Source organism: Melospiza melodia, chromosome 3 (assembly GCF_035770615.1).
Source record: "Melospiza melodia melodia isolate bMelMel2 chromosome 3, bMelMel2.pri, whole genome shotgun sequence".
NCBI classification, from domain to species: domain Eukaryota; kingdom Metazoa; phylum Chordata; class Aves; order Passeriformes; family Passerellidae; genus Melospiza; species Melospiza melodia.
Genome location: NC_086196.1, coordinates 33,627,706 through 33,652,211, shown reverse-complemented (window position 1 = coordinate 33,652,211; position 24,506 = coordinate 33,627,706). Strand labels below are relative to the sequence as shown.

Sequence of the window (24,506 nt, the reverse complement as noted above, 5' to 3'; positions counted from 1 at the left end):
CTCATTACATTAATGAAATAATGTTGGTTCTCAGTTTCTAACCTTATAATAGACCTTCCTCCACTCCGAGAACAAAACACATTTTCTTGTTAAGCTGTTTTTAACAAATATGTTCACTAGTTCATTAGTCATTACCGTACATATAAGTATGTTTCAGTGAGCACAAATGCTTGAATAGGAGTAATTTTATTTATTCTATGATTCAGCTCACACAGCCAAAGTGTCTTGGAAGTTCAGTAGTTGTGGCTGCAGCACTTAAAGACAAACATACTTGAAATAATCAAGGCGAATGCTCAGGGTTTCAGCACTTACAGACCTTTCATCAGTGTGACCTGAGACTACATGAAAGAGTTGCAAGTTCTGTGTATGCTGCTCAACAGAGTTAAACAATCTAGAATAAATATGTATGAAATGCACAATCACACCTATATACGTGTATATGCACATAATACTAAATATGAGAAAACTGTGGTCTGTAAAAAGTACTTCACAATGCTATCTCCAGACAAAGCTGAGCATACCTTACTACCCTGTACTATCCATTTTGAAACAGATATAGTGAAATTAAAATCGGATTAGGCAGATATAGAGTTACTACTCAGCTGAATCTGGAATATGCAGTTCACTGCATATTTCATACTTTCATATCTCAAATATCAGCACTAACACTTTTTCTTCCTTTTTGAGAAATGTCTTTCCTTTCTGTGGCAGGCCCGTGTCTGCCACTAAGCACTAAGGAACTCAAAACTGTGGATCAGGTGAAAAACAGAGTGCTACTTTCAAACCTCATCAAACTTGGGAGAAGACAGCATTTGACTTTGATCACAAGCACAATAGTTGTGATTTAAACCAGTCTTTTGAGTCAGTCAGTCTGGGTCAGTCACCAAAGGAGCAAAACTGCTGTCTGGTTTTGCTTTGTAGGAGGTGGGCTATATGTCCAACGAGTTGAGCATGGGATTGAAAGTCACAAGCCTCACAAACTGTTTACTCTATTTCAAGCTCATCATATGACAGTGACCCAAGTCATCCAACTTCCCCATCTCCTCATTCTTTAAAATGTCGCTGCTAATATTTGCCGGTTTGAAGGTTTAAAGGGCTCAGGATAAAAGCATGCATAAGTGAAAATCTTTGCTGAGTGAAAGTCATGAATAACAGCACTGGTCAGAGAGTTCCCTATAACTATAGAGAAATCCACAATGTTATGCTTTGCAAATGACTAAATGCTGCCATTGGCAACTAAATTATGCTCAGCCTTTATGCATTCAAGCTTTAAATTTGCCCTCAGTGGTTCACCTGTCTACACCAGTGCTGAACACCAAAGGCAGAAAGTCTTGTTTTCAACCTCCTTTCTCATTGGACAGTACTTTGCTTAATCTCTTATGATTTAATTTCTTCACCTGGCACTTTATCTGTTTTTCTAAAGAACTCCACTGTCAACAAAATACAACCTGCTTTGTAATGTTTCCTATATTGTAGCAAGCTAAGGCATGATCACAACAAGTCAGAGTTCCAGGACTTAATTTTTCTGCTGCTCCAGTAAAAATATATAGAGATTGTTGAGTCTCTTTCTCATATACTTTCTTTTATTAAAAAATCCCTAGAATAAAATTCTATAGTGTTATTAAGCTTGTCTTGTGTGAAAGATCAAGGCATTATATTCAACTAGGCAGAGAGGTATTGTGGTCATCTCACTGAGGGTATAGAGATTAGTGTCACACTAAGAATTGTGTACCAGCCACATTGCATTCACCAGCAATCCAATAAGATAAACCTGCTCTTCCCCTTTCCTGCATGCAAGAATTTTCTGAAAAAAAATTTCATATGATAAAGTTCTGATGGGAGCACTACAGAAGTATCACAACTGCTTGGAGCATGGCACACTTGCAAATCTGTATTCCTTTTTTTTAAAAAAAGTTTATAATAACACTGCAGTGAAGGTATGTAAGATCAATAACACTGTGCCTTGCCCACTAAGTGGGCTGGGACATGTCTGCCTCCAGCTTCAGCTGTGCCAGCTGAAGAGGCTGTGCCAGCCCAGCTGCTCATCACCTGGCTGACTAATGCAAGTCAGTGGGAGCTCCCACATGGAGATCTGCCAGCTGATCCAAGGGTTGGTAACACCCACCATGTGGGTGCTGATGAGCAGATGCAGATGCATGGGGGCGCAGATGCCTTTGCTGAAGGCTGGAAAGGTCATATACTCGCAGCCTGTGGTCCACTGCATGACTGTGCATGGGTGGGTCTCTGTGCTTGTCAAACCTCCTGATTCTTATCCTTGCATTGGATGAAAATTTGGAGATAGTTAAATATGAGTTAAGAGGAAGAGACAAGAAATGTCAGAGGAGAGGTTGTTGGACATGATATACATAGCAGCAAATACAAGAGTTGTTATACAGACAGCCAGGTTATAGGCTCCAGCATCTTCTCTTGGTCTTGAAGCCTAGTAAATCTATGGACAAAACACCTGAGCTTTTCTTTGCAGAGTCACACAAAGCAATTACAAAAAACTAAAGGCAATTTCTAGCAAAGTAAATAAAACTCGTATCAAAGGTTTCCAATTTACTTTGGTAAAGGTGTTAAAAAAAATGGACTAACTGGAACACTACAAAGAGATTCACGGTGCAGTGAATAACTGAACAGGTTTGAAAATGGCATCTGGAAATGAAAAGATAAATTAATGCTGGGAATGTTTGTGGCTTTTTCCTTCTGTGTCTGCCTATGAAACAGCTATGGGATTTCTCTGTCTTACTGTAATATTCATTGTGATGATCATGTGCTGTGGGAAAAGCACTTTCCTGGCATTTCCAACATGTTGGATGGTGGCAGGTCATGCTACCAGTTGCCAGTTCAATGTGAATATGGTTATACTTCCTTCCTCCCCCACAAATCTAGATTCAGGTCCTTCCTGGAACAACAGCCTTGTAGGTGCCAGTGCTCCAAAGTCCCCCACTTTTCACTGTGATGGGTGGCTCCTGCTGGGAAGGGAACCAGGGCTATAGTAATATCAGATATCTCAGTGGCATTCCTCCAAGGTACAGCAAATGCCTCCACTGCCTGCTCTGGCTCTTGCCATCCAAAACTGTCTGTTTACAATGCATGTAAACCTTACAAATAAGGTTGACACATAAGGAATATATATTGCTGTACAGTAATCTTAATCCAGATACTAGCATGGGAGAAAGTTAGCTCTGCGTTTAATTTTTGGTGCTGCCCCAGATCTCCCTCAGATGAGACACATTGTCTACCCTGTGGTTCAATTCCCACCTTTGTAAAATAGAACTAATATTTTCACATCTCTCTGAGATTATATCAGGCACAGTACAAGGCAAGATAATGTCAATTAATTTCAAGAAAACTGGTATGTCTAGTATATCCACTCAACAGACAACCACACAGGGCTGCTGGCTGGAAGACAACATGTATAATCCAACCTTGAGGAGCACTATGGAGAGTTATAACAATGTTACAAGTATTCTTTCGGGTCCATAACTAGACTGGACTAAGGTTGGGAATCTCTGGCTCTGGCTAACATATATGGTGGTTACACTTCCCACAGTATTTTTTCTTTTATGTAAATATATATAGGCCAGGAATAAAATGACCAGCTCTCTCAGCGCACGTTGACAAAATTACTCTCTAAAGTGGTTCCACATCTTTTACATGTAAAACTTCAGAAATAAGGAAAAACAAACCATCCGTAATTCAAATCAGCCTCTACTTATCTGTGGGTTTCAAGACCAAACTCCTTCAAATAAACAGTAGACACTGCCTTATTCAGGCCACAGATGCAGAGATGCCTTCAGGGTGCTTATCTGACTCTTCTGACCAAGGAGGGTACATTTGGTGACTCTGTGCCTAACTTGAGTACCAAGACCTAAGGAAAGTAAATATACTGTGAATAAATATATAAATATTTTTACTCCATTTTGGACCAGTTACCTAGGGCAAAATTAACACTTCTTCCCTTACTCTCTATCTTAGACTAATTAGTCTACACTCAGAAATGCTGTAATAACCCTACATTTATCTGGGTTCTGCAAGAGACCCAATATCTTCTAAAATTATAAATCACTAAGCACAAATCACTATAGATAACCCCCTATTCATCATGCATATTTTGCATCCTTCTGCCCAGGACACCTTTTAACACTTCTTGAAAGAAAATGTCCTACAAATAATAAGGAATATTGAAACTCAGCGTGATGGCAAGAGACACGATGGTATCACCAAGAGGAAAAGCATTGACACCTGGCAATGTGTGTCTTCCTGTATCAGGCCTCTGTTTTCACATTGCCAAGAATCGAACTTGTTTTGAGTTAGGACCCAACTGAACTTCTCTCTGTCAAAAACTCCTCTCTTTGACAAATTCTCTCACTATTTACATCATTTAGTACCTTATCTTCAGTGTTGCTGGAGGACTTACAGGCTTAAAGAGATCTTTTCTTTCAAGATAATGAACTGATGATGATGACAATCAGGATGATGGGGGTTTTGTGCACACATAAAGGACATTGAGATATCATGATAGTCAACACCTAGTGGAACACTAGATGAAGAGATAAAAGAGATGACCCCATAGCTAGGTTAGTTCAACTGACATTTGTATTTCAGCACATCTATTTCATGCAAGATGTGCAAGGAAACTTGTTCAGATTATACCCTTGTCAGAAAATGCATAAATGTCCTTTTGCTATTCTTTAAAAACTAGTTTTGGAAGAAAACGTCTGAGTGCAGGAGTCAGCTGACAGTGTAGGCTTACACTGTTCATTCTGGAGCTCCTCACAGAAGGCTGCCTTGTGACCAAAGGAAACCAGCAGACTGAACTCATAGCATCACTAAGAATGTTCATTTTTCTCATGACTTGTTTTTCATCACTTTTCCATCATATGTTTTCACCTCCTTTTCCATATTGCACTATTCAGTTCTGCTAAGACTAGATCCTGTGCAGTCACAGCACATTAAATTTCATAATGTTGATAATGAATTTAAGTATCTGTCACCAGTGCAGTTTTATGAGGACTCTAAGCTAGACAAACTACACAATACTGCAAAGACTTTTACTAACCTTGGGGTGGCACACTCCCAGAAAGACACGCTCAGGGGAAAGCATACAAACACGGTTTTCCTGCAGTCATCCCTCTCTGACTGCTACAGGCTGAAATACCTGCAACATTTACTCATAAAGTCACAGCGACAACAACAGTGTTAGACTCTAATCCATGTGCTGGGACTAAAATGGAGCTCAGGACACTGTTTATCAGCTATTTTAACTAGAGGTCAGTTCATCTAAAGAATGCTGTAATTTTCCACTTGTTTCTACAAGGATGGGAATTACTTTTTTTTCACAGCACAGCCCTGCATCACTCTGTGATCCTGTGAGCATAATCCCTTGGCACTAAAGCCTCTTACTGACAATGCAGTAAACCTGCTCTGTAAGCATCAGAAAAGGGAAATAAAAGATGTTCCAAATTTGTATTTCACAAAATATGACACTGAAATCAATTAGATGTTTCCAGATCAATAGGGGCTTCAGTCAATAAACCTCCTGTCAACACAATGTCTAGAAGACCTGTTGAGACCATTCGAAAGCTCCTGATTTAAAATCTCTGTTGGGGTTGTTATTAAAGCTGTTACTCAGTTACTTATCTGTTCACAGACACCATTTATGGGGTCAGCATGAAGGTCTTGACTGAAAGTTTTGGCTGTTGCACATAAAACTTAATTACAATGTCAGAGACTTTTGTTCAGTATTTACAGGAGGAAAATAAAAGCTTCTGAAATTTTGCTTCAGAGGACAGATGCTGTTTAGGAGTGCCATTGTCTTCTACAGTTGGGGGCTGTGTCATTCCTGCAGTTCAAACCCTGAACTTCATTTAATTAACCCAAAGCCAAATACTGCTGAAAATATTTGCAGAATTTGAAGAAGTTTCCTTCCAGAGTCAGCCAAGTAATTCTAGGAACCTGCTGTATCCTAAGGTCTTGATTCAGCAAGATAAGTAAGCAGGAATTCATTTATTCAGCATTGAATTCATTGCCAAACTGAAGTTCAGAAGCTATCAGAGAATTGAATTCCTGAAGGATTGAGGCACTGAGCTCCAAATCAGACAATGAGGACCAGTACAGAATCAGAAGGGAGCTCACAGGTTCATGAAGGCTGTTGAAGCCTCTGACCTTCCTGAAGGGCAAGAGGGAGAAGTTTCTGTGTGCCCTGAAAGTAGTGTCAGGCAGGACTAACACCTGCCTGCCCACCACAGAGGAATAAGCCCTCCAAACAGCAAGGCTTTTTTAGGAAGATGAATTTACACAGCTCAACTGCTGATGAATGTGCTTTGAAGTGCTTTGAGCAATACAGGCCCACGGTAGTGATGAGCTGCTGCTTGTTCTTTAAGATAAATCAATTCACATCCCTCCTGGCTTTACTTCAGGTATGTCCCAATCTCTGAGTCAGCAGGACCCTGGGGTGACCCATACCAGCATGTTTGTGTCTGCTCTGCCCTCTGCCTAAGTGTTCCATGGTTCCAGCAGAGTCTGTGTCTTTCTGCATCTCTCACAGCCTGATGCGGGGCTGTTTTGAACGCTGCCATGGTGAAGAGCTTGATGAGCAAGTGTTTACCTAGCGCTACTTTTGCATGGAATACATGTACTTGGCAGAGCCAAATGTTTCACATTAGGTTACAAATCAAATCAGTTCTTTTCCTTCTTGCCAGTGAGCAGCAGTTCCTGGAGTTTTCTAGTACAATAAAACAGTATCATGCCACTCAGAAGTGCAGTGTAAGATTGTCAGAAGGTGAGGATGTGTCCCAAGTCCATGCAGGTCAGTCCAGGTTACTGGGTTAGCCGGTCACTTATCATTATCTAATATTGCAATATGACATGAGAAGGAAAAAACAGGCAACTATTCAGGGATATGCTTCAACCCATCCCTGGCTTACAGGGATTTGTGGTACGGGAACAATTCAGGTCAGACATGCTGCCTGTGTAGTTAAATCTTGGGTGTTTTTTTCCTACTGATTTGTCCACCAGTTCTTTAACTCATCCACTCTTTTGAAGTGTGTACATCCTGGGCCAAAGAGTTTTATAAACTTTTAGTATTCTGTTTGTGGACTCTCCCTTTCCCTTTTATTTTCAGCATCTACCCTCTTCCTTATTATTATTCATTTTGCTTTGAAAATCTCTTAATTTAGAATTTCAGGACAGTTTGTCAATTTTTTAGGCTAGGTAACAAGTAACATGAGTGTGGAACATCACTGTGATTCTTTGATTCTTTTCCTGTATTTACTTTTTAGCTGTACAGCCCTAAGCCACTGTCTATACAAAATTTTGATGCGATTTATTGAGATATTCTGATGCTCTCCTGCAAGACTTGGCATCTCAGAAATGGGATCTTTGATTACTTGTTCCTGTCTTGTGCTCTCTCCTGCCTTTTAACTCTTGAAGCTTGCTGCCGTCATTGTAAAGAAAAGTTTAAAAATACAACTTTAGGACACCCCGGGCTTTGGAGAACCCAGTTATGAACTGCTTAAAACGCTACATTATCTTTAACTAAAAAAATAATAATAATTCGTCCCTTGGGCGGCATTCCCCTCTTCCACGTTAAGAACATCGCGGCTACGAGGCACGGCGGGCATGGGGAGGGGGCGAGGGCCGTGCCGGGTGCGGGAGCCGGCAGGTGGGTGCCGCACGGAGGGACAGGACACGGCTTCCCGCGGCGGGGCGCGGCCGGGGTGCGCGGCGCCGGCGCGGGCGGTGGCGGGGAGCGGCGCCGCACGGGCGGGCGGGCGGGGGGCGCCGCCGGGGCGCTGCCGGCGGAAGGCGCAGGGTGCCAGGTCGGAGCGGGGCGCCGGTCCCGCCCCGGCGCTATCCGGCCGCCGGGGAAGCCCGGCCGGGAGCCGCAGCCCCGAGCCCCCCGCGGGCAGCAGCAGCCCCCGCCCCGCCGCTGCCCGTGCCGGACGGGAGGGGAGGGGGCGCGGGAGCCGCGCCGTGGGTGCGCGGCCGCTCGCACCGCGCCCTGGCCGGGGAGCGTGGGCAGCGCCAGCTTCCGTGGGGCAGGGCCGGCCGCGGCCGGCAGGTCAGGGAGGGCCGGAGCGGCCCCCCCGCCCCGCTCCGCCCGTGCGTGTGTTTGTGTGCGCGCTGATTACAGTAATTTTGAGGGTGATGTTGCAACGGGGCAGAGTGTGCGGGGCGGCCCGTGCTGAACTTTATAACGCTCCCGCATGTCAGCCGCCCTCGATAGCGCGTCCATAAAGGGGTCAGCGGGAGCGCCGGCCGGCCTCGCCGCCCTCGCCGCCTCCCTCCTGCCTGCGGGCCGCCCGGCCAGGAAGGGGAGTTATTCGGGATTGCAGCAGCGGCCGGGAGCGGGAGCCCAGGCACAGCCTCCGCGCCGCCGCGCCGCGCCCGGGGTCCCGACAGGCAGCAAGATGAGGGGCAAAGAGGAGAAGTCGTCCCTGAAAGGTGGGTTCACCGCTCCGCCCTGGCAGGAGAACTGTTCTCCACGGGGAAAAGAGCCTTCCCCCAGCAGCGGGGTCCCCGCGCAGCGATGCACCGGGGGATACAGGCGGGTGCGTGCGGGGGGCAGCCGAGGCAGCGCTTGGCACGAACAGAGGCCAGGTGACTTGGCGAGAGCAGCGGAATCCTTGTAAAGAGACCGACGCAGAGCGGGGGCGAGGGCGCTGGTGGAGCCGGCTGGAGCGGGGGCGCTTGCGGGCGGCGTGGGGGGCCGCGGCTGAGCCGGCAGGACGGCAGTGGGTGTCAGCCTCTGGCAAGCTGTGCAGAACTGCGGGCGGGTTGTGCCAGAGACTGGGAGCCGCTTGCCTCTGTGCACAGCCGGCAGGAACGTGCCGGGGGTCTTCGCCTCGTAGCCCGGAGATGCCAACAGGCAGAGGAGCAGGGGACGGGGACTTTGGTGACCCTCCCAACTGTGGATCTCGAGTGGTTTTTAACAGCAGTACTCTGAAAACAGCACGAAGGGACAGAGACAACTGTCTGCTTCTCTTTCAATCTATCAAGCGGGATTTTTTTGAGGATAGTTTTAAATCCCAAACATTATTGTGGAATTTGTTTGGTTTTTTTTTTTTTTTTTTGTTCTCCACTTGCATTAATGACAGTGGCAATCTCTGTGTGCAAGAGAGTGAGGAAAGCCACAAGTGAGAGAATTTAGAGCCCCGCCAGCTGCAGTCCACATTTCCTTGCTTCTCCCGTCGCCGCTTCCTTCCCTGGCGCCGGCTCCCTTCCACTTCCCCGAACCGGGACGGTGGGGCCGGCCAAGGGCCCCTTGCTCCGGGAAGGCCACCGGAGGCGCGGAGCCGGCAATCCTCCCTCTTTGCTTTTTCCCTATAACGCCATTGTAGCGCTTTTGAAAGACCTGTGCCCAACTCGCAGGGCTCTGTCTCTCTCTTCTCCGGGTCATCCATGTCGCCGTTCAAGGTGAGCTGCTGCCTGTGACGGCTGCCGTGCAGCGCTGCTTGCCCGCCCTCCCTCTCCCCCGTGGCGCAGGCTGCAGGCAGCTGCCAAGGGATGCCACCCAGCGGCCGGCACTGGTTCTGGGGGGAGGCAGCAGCAGCGGGTACAGAGGGGGAAAAAAAAAAAAGAGTAAAAAGACGGTCTCCGGGCGGGGGGAGGACGGGGGCAGGTTGCAGCTGGAGCGGCTGGCCGCAACCCAGCGCCCTTCGTTCAGACAGCGAGGCGAAACGCGCATGAATAACACCCCGTCGGGTGGAAACTTCCAGCCGCCTGCAGGGCGCAGGAGCTCGGTTCCCCCCCGACCCGTGCCAGGGCTGGGGCGGGGATGCGCCCCGGCGGGGGAGCCTGGCAGCAGGCCGTGGTCCTTGCCGCGACCCCCGGGAGGAGGGCTCCGGCTGCATCCTTTCACCTTGGGCGCCGTGCATGCACCAGTGCTCCTGGTGTGCCCCCGGCGCGCCCGTGGGGAAGCGACTGAGCCATTAAATCCCGGGTACACGGTGTTCCCAAATGACCGTGTACAGTAAAAACAAAATCTGCAGAGCGGGGCTGTTTCCTTTTCTTCCCCCCTCCCCCGTTATTGCACTTGTCCAGCCCTCGGTAATCTCCCCAGCTTTTCTAGAAGTAGATTTCTGCTCTCTCCTCCAAGTTCAGGGAACGGATTTTTTTCCCCCGTTGTTTCCCTTTTTGGCATTAATTTTTCTTTTCCTTTTCCTTTTAGTTATGTCCCAGCCAGGATCAGGGCAGTGCACAGAAGGGACGTTTGTTTGTTTTATTGAAAACCGGGCAGGAAATTTTGTTCTTCTGAGTCACTGCGGCTCCTTCAGGGAGACGTCAGCGTCCCTTATCGCCGCTCAGCCGGTGCGGCGGCACCGGGAGCGGACGCAGACTGCGGGCTGGTGGGGGGACACCCATGCTTTCGGGAAGAGGTGGTCGTCCTAAAAACACAGCCAGATTTCAACTTTATATAACCGTAAAATAAGTAGGGCCGGATAACAAAAGGGGGGGGAGGGGGAGAGAGAAAGTCAGGGTTACGGGAGTTTGCTGTCAAGGAAAAAAAAAGGATTTGATTCTTTTGCCTGTGGATGCTCGGCATCCTGAGGCAAGGTCCTGCGGGGTACTGTGTGGGGGCTCCCCTGAGGGCTGCGCCCAAGGTTAGGGCGGTGGTGAGGCAGCGACGATTGCCTTCCCCTCCCACCCTCGACATCCCCCGAGGCAGCCACTGGCCGCCCCTCACAGGACGTCGGGGGGGCGCGATCGTCGCCGCCCCGCCCCGGTCCCGCCCAGCGCCGCCGCCACTTAAACGCCGCCGGGTGCTTCGCCAAGTCAGTGCGGTGCCGGGAGCTGGTGGTACTGTGCTCTTGCTGTGTATCCCGCTCTTGCTTCAAAATGACCGTGAAAGCAGCTGAGGCGTCTGGTCCTACCTTGACTTACTCGAAGATGAGAGGGATGGTGGCCATCCTCATCGGTGAGCGGCGTGCGGACTTCTTCGAAGAAGCTCAAGGGGCTGTGACTTTTCTGTCACGGTGGCTTAACGATTTTGTTTCTCCTTTCCTTTTACTTTATAGCTTTTATGAAGCAGAGAAGAATGGGACTAAACGATTTCATTCAGAAGATAGCCACCAACTCCTATGCATGCAAGCAGTAAGTGTCAGAAATCTTGTGGGGAGGGGATTTCAGTCACAAATATCCCTAGATATTGCGAGATCTAGCTTAAAAATAATGTTTGCTTACCGCAATTCCTGCGGCATTACTGTTACGGAAGAATTTATTTGTCTTGTTGAGGTATTAGTCACTTCGCAACCATCTCTCCGTGAGCTGGGTTTGGAACAAATAAGTCAGAGATTTCTAGGGACCCGTCCCTATTTTGTGCCGTACTTAGTGTGTATGTAAATTTCTTTGTATGATGGAACTTACTGTCACTAGAAAAATTTTACTCTTTAAATCGAATGGATTGTTTTGGTTGCCTTCTGTAGTAGACTCAAGCAAAACTCTTCCGCGATACGTGCTTGCCCTCTGGCGAAAAGATCTGCCTGTGCTGCTCCCGGTTAACTCCTAATCATGTGTGCTCTTATCCTTACAGCCCTGAAGTTCAGTCTATCTTGAAAATCTCTCAGCCTCAAGAGCCTGAACTTATGAATGCTAATCCTTCTCCTCCGGTAAGTAGATTTTACTCAGTGTGACATTTTTAGAACACCAATTCGGCCACTAATAGAAGTGTAGCGAAATTAGCATCATGAGTATTGCATTAGTGCAATCTCATAGCACACTAATGTAAACAAGGAGGAATAGTTGGGTTAGACTGAAACTTTCTGTTTAAAACATAAAAATGTTTAAGAAGAGTTATGAGTTGTTATTTCAGTATGGAATGTGTCGAGGACTTCAACAAGCACTTTTAAGTAAGCTATAGTTGTTAGACTTTTTAGGCAGTAGCTATTAGTTTAAGATATCTGTTAGAGATCAAGTTTTAGTGGCAATAAGAGTGTTAATCTTTATTTTCAAGGTCACTTCATTTATATTTTTAGAGAAAGGATAAATTGTTGGGACTCTCACTGCTGAGCTGTTTTAATGAACATGGTTTCTCTTTATTTTTTTAGCCCAGTCCTTCACAGCAGATCAATCTCGGCCCATCATCCAACCCACATGCCAAACCATCAGACTTTCATTTCTTAAAAGTGATTGGAAAAGGCAGTTTTGGGAAGGTAAGCATAACTTTTATTTTCATTCTAATTTATTTATTCTTGAGCTCCTCTGTGAAATACCAATGAGTGGGGTTTGCACTGCCATTGGTGAATGGTGATCGCTCAAACCAGACCTGAGCACATCCAGTGCAGGAGCAGGGACTCTGCATTTGAATGAGTCAGAAGAGCAAGGGAACTCAGTCCTCTAGTGCTCTGAAGAATAGATGTACTTGGCTTTTGGAAGAGAAAGAAGCTAGATGTAGTATCTTTGGGCTAGATAATTCTGCCAGAATGGTAACAGTGTCAGGCATTTCCAGCAAAGGGCTTGCACATTGAACCAGAGGGATGTGGCAGTGCTCAGAAGCTAAAGTAAAGGCTGGTTGCTGGCTGCATTTACAAGTTGTTCCATATTTCAATATTACTCAGTTCTGCAATTTTATGCACTTTCAGGTCCTCCTTGCACGGCATAAGGCAGAAGAGCAGTTCTATGCTGTTAAAGTCCTGCAGAAAAAGGCAATCCTGAAGAAGAAGGAGGTAAGCTGCTCTTCTCAATGCCATTGCAATGTCCATCAAAAACTTTTTACTGCTACCGCTAAGCATGTGTACTAAATGTTAATGGATTTCTGATGTTTTCAGGAGAAGCACATTATGTCAGAACGCAATGTCTTGCTGAAAAATGTGAAACACCCCTTCCTGGTCGGGCTTCACTTTTCCTTCCAGACTGCAGACAAATTGTATTTTGTCCTGGATTACATCAATGGTGGAGAGGTAAGCAGTAAGAAAATTATTAGTATTTCCTATCATGTGCATGGTGGTAGGGTAGACATTTTCACCCTTCCTTTTAAATACAAAAAAAGCTGCAAGGGGAAAAGTCATGGGGGAGAAGTTACTAGATTCAATGTTTCTGCCTGCCAACTTTTGAACTACCAAAGGATCCTTAGGCCATTTCCTGCTATTGTTCTCCCCGTGCTATATATGTTGAGTCTAATTAAGTGCATTGTTAACAGGCTTTGGCGCCGTTTACACGACTTTGTTCTCTCTGTCTCCTGTAGTTGTTCTACCATCTCCAGAGGGAGCGTTGCTTCCTGGAGCCGAGAGCCCGATTTTATGCTGCTGAAATTGCCAGTGCGCTAGGCTATCTGCACTCCCTGAACATCGTTTATCGGTGAGCAGCCTTGTTCAATTTGTTGTACAGAAAAAAACCATGTGCTTTGTTAAATAAACATTGAAAAGTTCAGCTCCATAGGAGCTTGGAATTGCATTTAATATTTTGTGGTGGCTTAGTGAACTTCTCTAAACAGCTGCACCTAAAATATTCTCGCTGCACCTCCTCTAACATTTATCTCTTTCATCTCTTCCTGCAGAGACTTGAAGCCAGAGAACATCCTGCTTGATTCACAGGGGCACATTGTCTTGACTGACTTTGGACTCTGCAAAGAAAACATAGAGCACAATGGCACAACCTCCACCTTCTGTGGCACACCAGAGGTATGGCCAGCCCTCAGCCCCCCCACTCTCAGCATGACAGCAAGAGCTGTTCTTAGCAGTGAAAACTGACTTGTCCCACGTGTATGTAAGGCTGGTTACATGAGCAGGGGACATTATGGGCCTTTTAATAATAGGGCTGCCAGTGAATACATGTAGGATGCATGGAGCTTGCTGAGCAGGAGAGAACAGCTCTCAAGCCATCTGCCTGTCTGTAAAAATAGTGTAGCTTTCCTTTAGCCTAGATGTTGCTGGGATTCAGTAAGCTGCTTTCATTCATGAATGGGGAGGCTTTCTTGGTTATAAAGATCCCTATGGCTCACATGGCTCTTTTCCTTCTCTTACACAGTATCTTGCTCCTGAAGTTCTCCATAAGCAGCCCTATGACCGGACTGTGGACTGGTGGTGCCTTGGAGCAGTCTTGTATGAGATGCTTTATGGCTTGGTAAGCAACAAATCTTTCATGACAGATCAAACTAGCTTACTCAACCTTTTCCCACAAGAAACCCCATGCCTGCCTGTCAGCCTCATTAACTCCTCCTTTTCTGCTTCCCACAGCCGCCCTTCTACAGCCGAAACACCGCAGAAATGTATGACAATATCTTGAACAAACCCTTGCAGCTGAAGCCAAATATCACTAACTCAGCTAGACATCTCCTGGAAGGCCTCTTGCAGAAGGACAGGACAAAGAGACTCGGTGCCAAGGAGGACTTTGTAAGTGAGAACTGGCCAGCGCCCTCATGCAGTGTTGGGAGGATGACTGGGCCATAGTGTTTACATTAGCTCAGTTCTGAATTAATCTATTTTTCTCTCTCTTAACAGATGGAGATTAAGAATCACATCTTCTTCTCCCCAATTAACTGGGATGATCTCATTAATAAGAAGATTACACCCCCTTTTAACCCAAATGTGGTACGTATCACTTCTAATTATAGGGTGCATGGAGAGTGTTTTTACCCCTTGTCTTTGTGGGGTGCCCAGGAGCCAGGGGCAAGTGGCCAGATGTGGGTGTGTTTGGGGAATGGAACTTTCCTTCCCCTGTATCAGTGTCCAAACAAAGTAAAAAACAGGTGGTAATTGACTTTGGCTGGTTTTTTTGTTGTCTCACATGCTTCATTTGCATGGGAATTTTAAAATAATGCCCAGCCTCCCCATTTTACCGAAGGAGAAGTTAAGGTGTAGGGAGCAAGTAGCTTCCCTATGGCAGAATTAAAATTGGCTTGTCAGATACTAACATGTAAAGTGAGAGATCAGGTTGTGGAGGTTGCTCTCCATAATTTTCTGAGCATTTTATAACTTCCTTTAATAACTAGGAGACCAAAGTCCTGCACTGCAAACTGCTGTGTGGCAGAGTGGCATGTTTGCATTTAGCTTCTGTTGCATGAGCTTTGTGGGAGTGCAGCCATACTAAGTTGAATCATCTTGTTTTTAGTGATGAGTCAGTGTGCTACAGCATACAAAAAAGGTTAAACTAAACTGTTGAAGGCTGCTAAACAGGGGGCCTGAGGTGATAACACCGAGTCTCTGTATGAGGGTGCTTGTCTCCATAGAGAATTGAGTTGCGCGCTCACAAAATCTTAAGGTCTAAATTCCTTTTCTGTCCTTCCACAGAGCGGCCCCAGTGACCTGCGACACTTTGATCCGGAGTTTACAGATGAGCCAGTCCCTAACTCCATTGGCCAGTCCCCAGACAGCATCCTCATCACTGCCAGCGTCAAAGAAGCCGCTGAGGCTTTTTTGGGCTTCTCATATGCCCCACCCGTGGACTCTTTCTTGTGAACGTTTTTATTTTATTCTTTTTTAATAATAATAACAACTATTATTTTTATTTTTTGTTTGGCCTTCTGGTGGAACTGCCAGTTGACCAGTCACCTTGAAAGAGAATTTGCACATTTCCACCATGGCAGCTTTGCAGCCTTAATTTCAACTACACTGTTTGCTGGAAGCTTTTTTGAAGAGCACATCACTCTAAATGAGCTTTACAGGCTTTTCATTTCCATTTGTTCTTCCCCCAAAGTGGTGCTGTCTCCTTGGGAAAGAAAAAATGACCGCTGCCATAGACTGCTACGGCAGATCGTAGGAGTAAGAATAAGCTGTTTTGTAATCGTGCTCGAAAAGCCTTGCCTGGAGATCTATCTGAAGGTGATAAGGATTTTATGAAATGTGCCTTTTTTCTGATGAGATCTTGTGAGCTCCAAAGCTTTCCCTGTTGCAGAGTGTGTTTCTCAGTTCATTTATGTGGGTTTACTATGTGAACAAATGGTATGCGTGTGGTCTGCGTACTACAGATGGACTTAGTTTAAAGCATCAGTGTGACACTTGCAGGATACCACAATGTGGGGCATTGTTTGTTTCTTCCATATTTGGAAGATAAATTAAGTGTAATTTTGAAATTTCTTTTGTAAATCTATACTGTCAACTAAAATTATTGAAATGGGCTCACAATTACTTGTATCCAAATGCTTGAAGAAAGCATTGCTGCTATGAAAAAAGATTTCTATTTTTAGAAAGGGTTTTTATGGACCAAAATGCCCCAGCTGTGCAGTCAGTCAAAGCTGTTGGTTTCTTTTTTTTCTTCTTTAGTTTAAAAGATATCATCTGTAAAATGGGCATTATTTATGGTCTTGGGGTTTGAGGGATTTTCATTCCTGATTGTATGTATTGTAAAAAAGATCTGTACATTCAGTTGTAACTCTAGATGTATATTTAAACTTACAGACTTACTTGTAATGTATACCATCATTGTAATGTAATATAATTAACATGGTTATATGTATCATATTTTTTTGTGACCAGACCCATAGGTTTGCAGTAAAATCCTGAAAAATACTTCCATGAACTTTGTCTTATTTTAAAACAAAGGTTTTAGCAAGATTTAAAATAAGTCCAAGCTGCCAATCAGCTAATTTTGTTTAGGTGTGTGATGGTTATTCCATCAGACTGCACCCATAGAAGTCTTGCCATGAATATGACTTGGCAAAGTACGTGGATACGAGTTGGTCTTCCAAGTATGGGTGTTGGGAGTGGTTGTGTAGAGTGGGTGTTCTTTCGTGATACAAATGCTCCCATTCCCCCAAAATTAGTTTCTCTGCCTCAAGCAAAGTGCAGGTGCTGCTCTATGGTGGGGGCAAAGCACAGCTACACTTGAATGATGTCCTTAGGTAACCAAGACATGAGATGTTTTAGCAGTGCAGATGTACACTACAGACTATGATGGTACTTTGGAAACAGCGCCTATTGGGGAGTCCATCCTGGAGCTTCTAACCTTGCTGCTGTGATGTGGGGCAGTGCACTGTACCCTGAGTTTACCAGTGTTCGAAATCTATTCACTCACTGATCATATGCTTGCAGCTGGGGTAAAACTGTTTACCTAAAACTGTTAGTTTTTTATTACTGAGTACTGCTACCAGATGGCCTGCCAGAGGGACTTCGGGCCAAGAAGCAAGATCACCTACTTGCTTCTTGGGTGATCCTGTTCGGTTTCCTTTGTGTGGTGAGGGATGGCTTTTTTTTCTCTGAAGAACTGAGCTTCTGCACCTTCTTTACAGTTCCATTATCCATTGGGTATTTCAGTTGTTGGTCTTAGCAATTCTGAGAATCCAGAGGAACAGTTGCTGAGAAAAGTTGGATAGTTGAATGTTGCTCAGGCTGCTGTGATAACAGCAGTGTAAGCAATTCACTAATAGGGCTGGTATTTCTATTCATTACATTTCTGAGATAAAAGCCTGCAGTAATTTTCCAGCTTTTATTATCCGTTCCATGTAGGAACAGAAAAATGTGTATGGCTTTAGCCATAAACTGTTTCTGGGAGACCACACTCAGAGCTGAAAATGCTAATTTATAGCAGCCAAGAAACCTTTGAGATCCAGTTATTATCTGAAAGAGATGCAGTCACCTCCCCCTCAAACTCCCAACAAACTCAAATTCATGCATTCAAAAACTCCTTGAATAGTGCACTAACAGGCTCTGCAAAGTCTTCCACTGCTATAATGTTCCTGAAACATCTTTTGTGCCCGTGACTTTGTAGGCTAGAGATGTTAAAATATATAGTGCTAATTTGTCTCTGCAGAAAATGAAGCTTTTCTTGCCAAGCAACGAAGCTGTGCATACACATTATCTTTGCCTCACATTTCCCAGCCATGAGCAAGGTGCTGCGTGCAGATACGCGAGCAGAGAGCTGCAGCTCCAGGGTAACAGAACGTTAAACGCTGCCTATCATTTCCAAGGAAAAAAACCTGCTGGAGAAATTAATAATAAAGAAGTATAAAACTTCAGTGACTCAAAGGTGTACATCATGTGCTTTTCATCTCTGCCAAGATGTAGGGTATTTAATGGGTTCCTTTTAAAAAACAATGTCTGATTGTAATTCTAAATGTTCCACCATGCGTAGGCTTATTATGTTGCTGCTGTTTTCTGCAAAAGTCTGCAACTGCTAGCAATGAATATTTAACACATGCCACCTCAATTGTTTGGTGTTGAAAAGGGGAAAAAGTTGTCCATGATTTTAATCTTGCTGATCTTGATGTATTACAGTCATGCCTGTAGGAAGAATCTGTGGAAGTCACCTGGGTTTTGGGTTTGTTGTTTTGTTTGTTTTATGGGATTCTGTGTCTATAAGATCTGTATTTTCTTTAGAGAAAAGTCTCTGCACTGAGAGGCAAAGTGCTAGCATTCCTGAAATCAGAGGTGACATAAGTGTTATGAGCTTTTTTGACTAAGACCTGAATCTGTACTTTAATTTCACTCATTTGTAAAATGGAAGTAGTCATCCATACTTTCTGCTGGTGGCAGTGTGGTAACTGCCACCAGCTTGGACAGCTTTATTTAGCAGAATGGTCAATGCAACTAAACTTCTAACACTTATATTGCAATCTGCATAGCAAGCATAGCATGCTCGGGCTTTCATATGCTCTTTGGGTGGATTGTATTGATAATACATGCAAAAAAATTGAAATACGTAAATGCAGACATCTCACGTGGTTTAGTAGGTGCTGCTTATCTCCGTGTACCAAAAGACATGAACCGTTTCATGACCCTTAGGGAGATAAGAGAAACTTCCCAGTGACTATTTTTCTTCTGCTCCTTATACTCAGCAGGCTGGAGGACAGACTGGATAATAAGCAAATTAAGCAGGAGGTTCCTGTCTCTCCCCAAAAAAATTCTTAGAAAGTAGTTTATGCCTACCCTCTGTAGACTTATAATGAGCCTGGAGAAATTAATGAAAAAAACCCAAGACTCTGGTACAGCCTTGCATCTCTAGTGAAACATTTCTACAGATAGGTGCTAGAAATGAGGGATGCTGCTCAGAAAGAAGCTTTGGCTAGTAGTCCTAATTCAGCATCTCACCTGGGGTACCTGAGGGTAGGTGAGATGATTCTGGGCCCATCTGGACCCTTGTAAGAAGGGAAATGAAATATTGCACAAAACTATGTTCCTATTTAGCTGCAGTACCAGATCTACAGATGTTTATGTGATACCACGTGGCTGTAGGGCTGCTACCCTGGTAGGACTGCTATGACAGTTTACAGTAAAGATGCTTTCTGATGCTCCTCACAGTAGCAGTTCCTGCTACGAAGGCCTACATTTCAAGGTCGGGATAAAATTTTCCATGCTGGCTAGGCCTGGTTATGGAAAATTTCTGCAGAAATGCTTACAAAACATGCCAAAGATATGGCGGGAAGGGGGGGGGGGGGGGGGGGGAGAAACCCTACTGAAATAGCAATCTTCAAACAATTAATACAGATATGTACAATTTGTTCAGCAATTGCTGAGAGCCAAGCCAGGCTCTGAAAGGTCGGTCTCTTCTGTGAGCGACTGAAATGCGGCAGCTGCTGGCTCTCCTGCACAGGTCCGGGGGCACCGCAGTGCCAGCGTTTGGTCCCCACGCGTGTCCCTGTGGTCACCTGCGGCTATGTGCGGTCAGTCCTGCAGCTCTGCGTGTCCCCGAGCCCGGGCAGAGCGGGGCCGCGCTGTGGGCCCGGGCCGAGGCTGACACCCTGTGGTGCCGCCGGGCAGCGCTCGGCTCCCGCCGGGAGCGGGAGAGAGGCGCTGGCGGGGGTGGGAGCCTGTCGGAGTCAGGGACAGGAGGGGAGGCAGACGGCGCCTCTGGGAAATGGTGCCCTCCTCCTGCTCTTCGTGAGCCATTGGTTCAAGCTGGTGCTGAGAGAGGGGCAGGAGCCATGGCACAGCTCCGGTTCCTCTTGCAGACAGGCATCCACCCGTGATGATAGAGGGGCTGCGTTCCTGGAGCTGTGCAGGCCTTACTAAGCCCAGATTTCCTTGTCAGATTCAGTCTTCCCTGTAACATCCCCATCGGGACTCATCTGCCTCTGAGAAGCACCAGGCTGGCACAAGAGTTCCCTCCCGAGTATTTTTTGGTGCCCGGATTGCCAGCTGCTACAAATGGGTGCTGCCCCTCTCCTTCTCCTCCAGCAGGAGGGATAAGCAGCACCAGGCCAGAACAGCATTGCGCTGTGCCCATGGCTCCTTCAGCAGCTCCTTGTCTGGAAAGGCTGGACTATTTAGGAAGGGATCTACAGCCTTGGCCTGTTTATTTGGTAGGGATCTGCTCACTGAATTGTCTCTCCCCATGAATGAGGATGTGAAGAACTCGGTACTCTGTGGAGGGTCTCTCACATGTTGATGAGGAGGAGAGATCCCACAGTTCAGGCCATCATTTATGAATGTAGTATATGAAGCACACAAATAAGTGGTTTATAGGATAAGGCCTAAGCCTTCTTAGACTTTATCCTGCTTTCTCAATTCTCCTAAACATCCTTCCCTCTGCACTTTAGAGTCTATAGTTATGATTGGTCTCTAGTGGTTTGGTATTAAGATTTTCTACACTGGTGTAGAAAATGCATATACTTACTTTTGAAATCTATAGGAACATATCTTTACTTTTGTAAAGAGGCAATATTTTTTGTAGTCTACCAGGGAGCAGAAATCTAGCACACAGTTCTATATATATTTTTTAAAAAATGTAAGTCAGTCAGTTACCATTTTTGCTTTTCTTAGGGAAATAAATTTATTAGTTCAGGTAAATGCACATACTGCTCTGAAGGCAGCTGGACAGCTAATGTCTCCCCAAGTACAAAGTATATGCCATACAGAGTAGTTTCCTGCTGAGAACTGCTCTGTATCAGTTCAATTATAGATGCAAAAAATAGCCTGTGTATGGATTTGAACATACGTAATATAGACCATACAACCACAGTTAATGACTGATTGTGCTGAAGTGAACATGAAATAAAAATTAAGAATGATATGTGGGTATACAGGGACCTAGCTTTTCTGAAGGAACAAAATAATCCATATACTTTTTTTTAGTAATGACCATGAGACTATGGGACATGCTTAATTGGTTACTGTAAAAGAGGGTCGCAAATGTGACTTATGTTTCCAGATTTGGGTCCAAAGTTTCCCTGTATTCCAGGATCACTTTGGCTTCCAGACATCAGGTTGGTACTAAGGTTATATTTTACTGATGTTCTGTGAATGATAAATTTGCAGACTTGTAAGAACCGTCCCTGCTTAATAAGAGATTATCTAGTTATTAATTTTTCAACTCTGAATATAGAAAATAGTCTCACTGAGAAACACTGGGCCCCATGCCAGTTTACAGTCTATGGCTAAGTTAATTAAATCATACCTCTTGATCAGTATGGGTCAGACCTGAGCATGCAACATAGTCTCTCCTTACAGCGACTTTCCAGGTACCCAGAGAGAGAAAGTGATCTCACTTGTCTTAAACAGACATGTTGGGTGCTCTGGTGGGGATGGTTTCTTTCCATTGCCTATAAATGGAGTTTTCACTGACTTGTAAATGCACTTGCTTAAAACAGATTCCTCCTCCCTCGCAGATGATCATTCAGCATGTGCATATTTTGCTTACCGTCTATGTGTGTTTAGCAGATCACATCCTAGGCACATGGGATTGATATCAAAAGACATGGAACTAACTGGAAATGATGCAGCTCACCAGGGAGTTGAAGAATTTTACCTCTGCAGATGCTGATAAGCCCTGCAAGCAATTAAGAACATTTAGCAGAGAAAAACGGTATTTGTTTAAAACATGACTGCAAGCCAGAAGAAGGCTTAACAGATTTGACAATCAGCTTCCAAAGCATGGATTTTTAAGTTAAGGTTTACAGATGACTACAGATAAACTGCTCCTTATTTTGTGGCCACTACAAAGAAGTATTTCAGCTACTGACAACCAGGACATGAGAATTAGAACAAGCAGTCTATAAAATGGAAAGTGCTGGAGAACAAATATGAAAAGCAAAAAAAAAAAAGTTTTATTATTTCTAAAATACTTATCACTTTGGTTATCTGCCCTGTTATATATTAACAATTATTAATGTGACATTGCATCCCTTGGCATGTTCCCATCATGCACAGTATTATGACAGGTAATGGTGAAGAGCTGAAAATAGATAAGACACTGAGACACTCCATTAAAATATATAAAAGGAGAGTAGTTCTTGTGTGAAATGCTGCCAAGATCTACAGGGAGTTATACTAAATCATGTAAACCTGTAAACCATTTTTTCATGTAACATGAGAGCACCATAAGCAGAGCCATTCAGCTGGCATGAGTCAAACAAAACATTTGATGGGGGCCTGTTACCATCTGGGTCAAAAATAATTCACCAACTGTTCATGCTCAAATACTGCAGTTAGTCACTCTGAGATAGATCTTAGAGCCTTACAATAAGCAAAGCCCACAGCATATTCACTCCACTGGAGTGAGTTTTATTTATTTACATAAATAAAAGTTAATGTTTAGTAACTACCTGCTCTACTGCTGTGTGTACTATAGTTCTTGCTGATACATTCTGATATATATATATTTGTATAATCATTGATTCACAGAATGCTTTGGGTTGGAAGAGAACTTAAATATCATCTAGTTCCAACCCACCTGCCATGGGCAGGGGCACCTTCCACCAGACCAGGTTGTTCTGGGCCCTATCCAACATGGCTGTGAACACTTTCAGGGAAAGGGCATCCACAGCTTCACTGGGCAACTTCCTCCAGTGCCTCACCATCCTCATAGTAAAGAGTTATGCATTTCCTTTTTTCCTTCCCTCCAAGTGTGCAGCTTCTGTTGCAGTGGACAGGCCAGATGTACAATGTTTATTGGTTTCCATGTCACCTTGACTGGAACAGCCTGGTAAGAAAAACTGCTAGCAGTGCTCGGGAATTCCCTCCCTTGCCTTATGGAGCCATTGCTGAGGTGGCTTTTGTCCCTGCTGGAGGCTGTAAAGTAAAACAGGGTCAAGCTGCTCAAGTGGTGTTTTATTTCACATCTGGTTTAGAAACACATCTGATGTGTTTCCACAGACCACTGGGCCAAAATGGCAGTTCATTTAAACAAAAGAGAAGGGTCCCATAACACCCCTCATTTTCCTTATTACAGCACAGAATAATGGTCCAGCGCAAGGCTGGAGTTGTAAAGGGGAGTAGAACAGCAATATTCTGGTAAAAGTGGGACTTGTCTCAGCACTCTCACATATGCGTTAAGACCACTAGTGTCACCCAGCTGGGCTATGGAAAATCAATCCCTTTGAGTCACGTGATTGCAACTGGAGGTTAGAGATGCTGACCTGAGGCTGCAGGCTTTTGGCTGTTGGCAGCAGGAGCTTTGTTGTTGTTTTGTCTCTGTACAGCCCTATGTGTCAGGGCCTGAGGCTATGGACCACAGCAGCCATGCTCCAACATGCACTCGGAATTTCCATGGATTGTGCAACCTTTAGAATAGTTCCTATGTTTCAGCTATAATGTCCACATGAAGGCTCTGGGAGAAACAGTGTCATCTTCCACATAAGCATAGATTGAAGATAATCTTCTCCTAAAGATGTTCATGCATCCAAGCTTTTCTTCTTCCCATTATGTAGTCAGGTCTCCAGTCATTTCAGGAATGCTCATCTTGATTGTCTGAATGCCCCTCACATCTTTTAACTTGATAAGTTTGATAAGTATAAATTGCTAAAATTATTTTGGGAATATCACTGATTGTGAAGTAAGAAAAAACAGAGCAAGTTTGATTTTCACCTCTCCTTCTGTCAGTGTGGTTCTGGCACAAGATTGACTTTATGGAAATTAGTCAGAGCTTCCTGTGCAATTAAAAAAATTGGTCCCACAACCACTTGAAAATTACAAGCAGGTTTTTATAATGAAAATATTTTTTGACGATATGTACTTACCATTTTCTGTTAGGGACAGTTTTATGAGACAGTTCTAAATTAAACAAACCACAAATATCTACCAAGTGTGAGAAATTGCAAACAGATTACTTGCATCTATCCTCTAGCACTTTATGGATGCACGTGAACCAAGCAGTGATTATTTTTCCCACGTGTAGCCAAGTATATGGTCTCTATTCAGTGTTTTCATTTCAGCTAAGCTCTTTCATCTGTTTGCAGCAAATATACCTTAATGTTATCACATCATCCTGAGAGTCCTCTTCAAGTAAAGAAAAAAAAAGTGCTGCTTCAGTTCCAGAATTGCCTTTTTGAATAGACTATTTAAAAAAAGATATCAATACCCTTCCCTGAATGAGAATTCAAGAACTCAGTCTTCAGTGCTCTTGTTCTCCTGTCTCAGTGTTCGCTGCTGATGGATGGCACTTGGGTATGCTGTATGAGTCACACAGGCACGTGCAGTACCCAAACCCATGACACGAGGAGATAAGATACACATTGCTTACAGTTTGGAATCCAGCAGCTACTCATGTAACCTCATATTAAAGGGAGGATCTATTATATCTCTCTATTTATCCAACACTGAGTAGCAAATTGTAATTAGAATTTGGTTTCACAAAGATGACACCTGAGAAGCCATCACTCCAGTTGCCTGTGACCCCCTCTATTTGTCTGC

General features: G+C 44.6%; 1 protein-coding gene across 3 annotated transcripts in view; it reads left to right on the top strand.

The window, feature by feature from the left end:
* Window positions 1-16,451, top strand: part of SGK1 (serum/glucocorticoid regulated kinase 1) — a 70,225-nt gene extending 53,774 nt beyond the window's left edge. Inside the window, exons 1-12 of one of the 3 annotated variants that reach the window (XM_063151230.1) lie at window positions 8,158-8,451; window positions 11,025-11,100; window positions 11,540-11,615; window positions 12,054-12,158; window positions 12,588-12,671; window positions 12,774-12,905; window positions 13,190-13,302; window positions 13,502-13,625; window positions 13,972-14,067; window positions 14,181-14,336; window positions 14,445-14,534; window positions 15,234-16,451. In XM_063151230.1, the coding sequence (XP_063007300.1) occupies window positions 8,214-8,451; window positions 11,025-11,100; window positions 11,540-11,615; window positions 12,054-12,158; window positions 12,588-12,671; window positions 12,774-12,905; window positions 13,190-13,302; window positions 13,502-13,625; window positions 13,972-14,067; window positions 14,181-14,336; window positions 14,445-14,534; window positions 15,234-15,401 (1,458 nt within the window). In that variant the 5' untranslated portion in view covers window positions 8,158-8,213 and the 3' untranslated portion in view covers window positions 15,402-16,451. Of the gene's footprint in view, window positions 1-8,157; window positions 8,452-10,766; window positions 10,925-11,024; window positions 11,101-11,539; window positions 11,616-12,053; window positions 12,159-12,587; window positions 12,672-12,773; window positions 12,906-13,189; window positions 13,303-13,501; window positions 13,626-13,971; window positions 14,068-14,180; window positions 14,337-14,444; window positions 14,535-15,233 lie in introns of those variants that run through there. The other 2 variants (XM_063151231.1, XM_063151228.1) reach the window with 2 other exon arrangements.
* The last annotated feature ends 8,055 nt before the right edge of the window (window positions 16,452-24,506 follow it).